General features: G+C 48.4%; 1 protein-coding gene across 1 annotated transcript in view; it reads left to right on the top strand.

Annotated features, from left to right (window-relative positions):
- LOC101992542 (tumor rejection antigen P815A-like) overlaps positions 1-4252 on the top strand; it is a 5750-nt gene extending 1498 nt beyond the window's left edge. The window contains exon 2 of the mRNA XM_013353832.1: positions 4008-4252. Coding sequence (XP_013209286.1) covers positions 4008-4252 — 245 coding nt within the window. The remainder of the gene's footprint in view (positions 1-4007) is intronic.
- Positions 4253-5050: the final 798 nt, after the last annotated feature.

Genomic DNA, 5050 nt, shown 5'->3' with positions numbered 1-5050 from the left:
CCCCCCCGCACCCTCCTTCTCCCTTCCCCATCCTCCCCCACCTCCCGTTTTTGCCCCTTTCTTCTCTAAGCCCCACCCTTGCTACTCTTTTATGCCTTCCTTATCCGTGCCCCCATCCCTGTCTGCCCCCTTCCCCCCAACCTCCTTCTCCCTTCCCCATCCTCCCCCACCTCCCCTTTTTGCCCCTTTCTTCTCTATCCCTCCCCCCCACCCTTTAATGCCTTCCTTATCCCTGCCCGTATTTGCGCCTCTTTTTGCAACTTTCTTTTCCCTGCCCCCTCCCCCCGCCCTTGCAACTGCTCTCCCTTTTGTCCCTTTCTTCTCCCTGTCCCCATCCCCCTCCCTGCTCCCGATTTTAGTTCCTTTCTTTTCCCTGCCCCATCCCCCTGCCTGCTCCCCTTTTTGCAACTTTCTTCTTCCTTCTCCCATCCTCCTAGCATCTCCCCTTTTTGTGTCTTCCTTACCACTGCACCCATCCCCCTACCTGCTTCCCCTTTTGGCACCTTTTTTCCTCCCTCCCTATCCCTCTCCCTGCTCTGGATTTTAGTTCCTTTCTTCTCCCTGTCCCCATCCCCCTCCAAGCTAACCTTTTTGAGCTTTCTTCTCCTAGCCCCATCCCCAGACTGCTCCCCTTTTCGCGCCTTTCTTCTCCCTGCACCCATCCCCCTCCCTGCCCCATTTTTGCGCCTTTCATCTTTGGGCACCCATACCCCTGCCTTTTTTTCTGCCTCCCCATCCCCCTACCTGCTCCCTTTTTCCTGTCTTTCTTCTCCCTGCCCCAACCCATGCCTACTATCCTTTTTGTTCCTTTCTTCTCTCTGCCCCTTCCTCCTGCATTCTCCCATTTTTGCACCTTCTCCCTTACCCCATCCTCCTTTTAGCTCCCCTTTTTGCACCTTTCTTCTCCAAGCCCCATCCCCCACCTGCTTCTTTTTTGCATAGTTTTTACCCCTGTACCCATCCCCCTGCCTGTTTCACTTTTTTTGTGCCTTTGTTTTCTCTGCCCCATCCCCCTACCTGTACCTCTTTTTGTGTCTTTCTTCTTTTTCCCCCATCCCCCTGCCTGCTTCCCCTTTTCAGCATTTCTCCCCCTAGCCCCCATGCCACCCTGCTCCCCTTCTTGTGCCTTTTTTCTTCAAACCCCATCCCCCAACTGTTGCCTTTTGTGCCTTTCCTTTCTCAGCTCCCTCCCCCTGCTCCCCTTTGTGTGTCCCACCTGGCTCTCCATCCTCCTATCCCCTTCCCTGCCCCCTTTTTGTGACTTTCTTCTCAGTGCTCTCCACCCCCTTCTTGCTCCCATGTTTGCACCTTTTTTTCCCTTTCTTTTTCCCAGCTCCCCTCTTTGAGCCTTTTCTCTCCCTGCTCTGTCCCCCTCCCATTTTAGCTTCCTTCTCTACCTCCTAACATCCCCTCCCTGCTCCCCTTTTTTGTGCCTTCCCTCTCCAGCACCCATCTCCTTACCTCCTCCCCTTTTCCTGCCTTTTATCCCTATGCTTCCATTCTAATCCCTACTCTCACCCCCTCCCTGATCCTCCTTTTCCTAGCTCACCTCTTCCTTCTTCCCTCCCCCTTCCTGCTCCTCTTTTTGCATAGTTCCTCTCCCAGTTCCCCTCAACCTCCCTGCTCCTTTTTTCCAGTCTTTCTTCTCCCTGCTTGCTCCCATCCTTCATCCCCTTTTCATACCTTACCTCTTCGAGATCCCCTCCCCCTCTATGCTTCCATTTTTGTACCTTTAATCCCCAGTTCCCCTCCCCCTCCCTGGTTTCCCTTTTTGGGCCTTTACTCCCCAGAGCCTCTCCCCTCCATACTCCCCTTTTTTGGTACCTTTCAGCTCCCTTCCCTGCTCCTCTGCTAGTGATTTCCCTTCTTTACTTCTCCCTGATCCCTCACTCCCCTGCTCCCCTTTTGGGCCTTCCTTTCCCTCATCCCTCCCCTACCTATACCCCTTTTAGCCCCTTTCTTGTCCCCTCCCTGCCTTCATTTTTGCCCCCCCTTCTCCCTGCTCCCTCCCTCTCCCTGCTCCCTCTTTCCATGCGTTTCCTTCCCTTGTCCCCATCCCCCCTTTTTACACATTTCTGCTCCCTGAGCCCTAGCTCTCATGGCTCCCATTTTCTGTGCCTTAACTCTCCCTGCTCCCCGCTTCTTGCCTTTCTTTCCCACATTTTGCTTCTTCATTCCCCTCCCTCCACTCACCTCAGTTTCCCTGCCCCCTTCTTGCTTTTCTTATCTCCTAATTCCTTAACCCCATCCCTCTCCTCTTCCCATCTCCCTCCTGCTCCCTACTACCCTAATTTCCCAGCCCCTTCCTGCTTCTTTTATCTCCTAATTCCTTTACCCCATCCCTCTCCCCTTCCCATCTCCCTTGGCCTCCCTACTACCCTGATTTCCTCACCACCGGCTCTCTGCCTCTTTCCTTTTCCTTCTATCATCTCCCCCTCCCCTGTCAATTCCCTCACTTCACTCTCCCTGTTCCCTTTCCCTCCCCCTCCTTGTGCTCCCTTCCTGCCTCTGCTCCCCTCTCATCTCACCACTCCAATTCATTACCCCCTCTTTGTTTTTCTCTCCCCATCCCTCCCCCATCTCTGCTCTTCTCTCTTCCTGCCCTCTACCTCCTGCCTCTCCCCTAGCCTCATTCCTTTTTTCCACCCTTCCCTCTTTTCCATCTTCCCCTCCCTGTTCCCCTACTTACTGCTCCTTCCTCCTTACATCTCTGCTTTCTTGCTGCCTCTCCTCCTTTTCTCTGTCCTTCACCCCCTCTCCTCCCTCCCCCTCTCTGATGTCCTGCTTCCCTCTCCATCTGTGCTTCTACTTCCTCTCTATCCTCCTCTTTGTTTCTCCCCTCTCCCACTCTGCTCTCCTTCACATCTTACCTCACCTTATTCCCCCTCCTCTTCTTGCACCTCCATCTTTGTCCTTTCCATCCCCTTTCCCCATCCATCGATCCTCCCCTCTCCCTCCATGCTCCCCTCCCTTTCCTGTTCCCCTTCCTGTCTGTCTTCCCCCTCTTCCCATTCCTCTCCCATCCCTTGCCCCTCTTTGTTTTTCCTACTGCCTGCTCCCCTCTGCCTGCCTGATTGATTCCCTTACCTACTTCATGCCTCCTCCTGTGTATGTCCCCTTTCCTCATTTCCCTCTCTCCACTTCCTTGTTATTCTCAGATCCTCTTTCTTCCTGTCACCCACTTCCCTTCTGTTCCATCTCCCCTTCATCACCCATCTCCTCCCTTCCCTCTCTCCTCTGCTCTTCCCTTCTTTCTCTCCTCTTTCTTCTTCACACTTTCCTCTCCCATTCCCCTCTATCTTCCTCCATATCCCCTTTCCCCTCTGGATCCCCCTTTCCAATGGTACTCCCTCCTCCCATTTCTTCCTTCCCTTTTCCCCTTCTCTTTGTCTCCTTCCATCTCCCTTCCTCCCCTTTTCCCCTCTCCCTCCTCCCTTCATTCTCTCCTTCCCATCCCTTCTCCAAGTCCCCTTCTTTTTCTCTTCCACCCTCCTCTTTAAAGGGAGGTCCCATCTGGGAGGCAAGGAACAGAGCAGAATGGGAATGTCAGAGCTGTGGGCAGACAAGGCTGAATTCAGATAAGGCTAGGTATCTGAGGACCCTGGAATCCAGCCTGCAGGGGCTTATCTAGCCCTAAGTAACCAGGAAGAACAAAGCGGTAGTGAAGTTCTTTGCCTCTGTTGGAGCATCTTTCTCAAATGCAGGCCATGTTGAGAGCTTGCCTAGCCTTGTTGAATAATAGTAGAGTTTGAAAAGTAGGTGCCAGTGGTTTTTTTTATTTTATTTTAATTTTTAGACAGATTAGTACTTTGATGGTTATATTCTGCTAAAAATACAACAAATACAGACTGGAGATTTTGATACCCTTATGTCCCATGGGTTGTGAATAATAAACTATGTATACAGGAAAAGCTGTCAACATGCAGATTTATTTTAGGATGAAGACATGTTGGGACCATAGATGTGTTTCTAAATTGCTCTCTCTTGTTCATTTTTATGTTCTCCAGGTGTTCCTAACCGTAAATTAAGGAAGAATATAATCAGGTTTAATGCGCTTAATTTCTTCTGTGAGCGTAATTTCCTGGTGCCTATACCAAGAAAACCGGAAGAGCCGATTGAATGTGAGTGTGAAGATGCTGATGAAGAAGCTGCTGAAGCTGCCGAGGAGGAGGAAGAGGAAGGAGTTGAAACTGCAGAACTGGAAGGGGAGTTGAAAGAGGACCTGGACTTCAGAGAGGACTCCCTGCCTTAGGAACACAGGTACTGGCTGCTCCCACTAACCATTCCTAACGTAGCCCTGGGACTAAGAGCTTCATGGTTTTTGAAATATGTTTTTGGCAAGCAAAACAGTTGTTAAATTTGTATTATTAAATATTGAATGAAATAAGTATTAAATTTATTTAAGATTAAACTAAAATAGCTTACTATTCATAATGCGCTCATATGTTAAGCAGGAGTCAGTTGTTTGTAGATGCAAGTCCTTTAGACTAACTAAGAGATTGCTTACTATGGATGGGAGTTTTCAGACTTGGTAGTAAAAGATGAAGAAGAGAAATTCTGTCTGCATTGGGTGGATATTGTTCTTACAGTGCTGATAAAAGTTGGGAAAATTTAAGTGTTTCAAGTGAAATCACATCTCATGATTCATTTGTAAATTATCAGCCTAGTTTTTATTTTACTCTCTTAAATGACATAAAAGTAAAAAAAATACATACAGTTTTTACTGAATTGGGAATTAGGCATTATATTTCCTGTGTTCATCTTTGACTCTTTTTGTCTTTCTGAATTTTCCCATTTCTAGGCCTGGCTTTAAAGAGATGAAATTTTGTATTTAAAAAAATAATCTTTTTCAAATTTAATTTTTGATTTAAACTTTTGATTTAATTTTAGGTTAAAAATTTTTAAATGAGAGTTTAAAAGAGATGAAAATCTCATTTTAAAGAGGTAACATCTGAGTAGCTGGGGGCCTACAGGAATGTACAGGGCTGATATATAAACATATAAAGTTTTCTGCTCTGAGAAGCAATAAAGAGAAAGACAAAACAGGCCT

Source organism: Microtus ochrogaster, unplaced genomic scaffold (assembly GCF_000317375.1).
Source record: "Microtus ochrogaster isolate Prairie Vole_2 unplaced genomic scaffold, MicOch1.0 UNK17, whole genome shotgun sequence".
In the NCBI taxonomy this organism is placed as follows: Eukaryota; Metazoa; Chordata; class Mammalia; order Rodentia; family Cricetidae; genus Microtus; species Microtus ochrogaster.
This window is presented reverse-complemented; position numbering and strand designations above follow the sequence as displayed.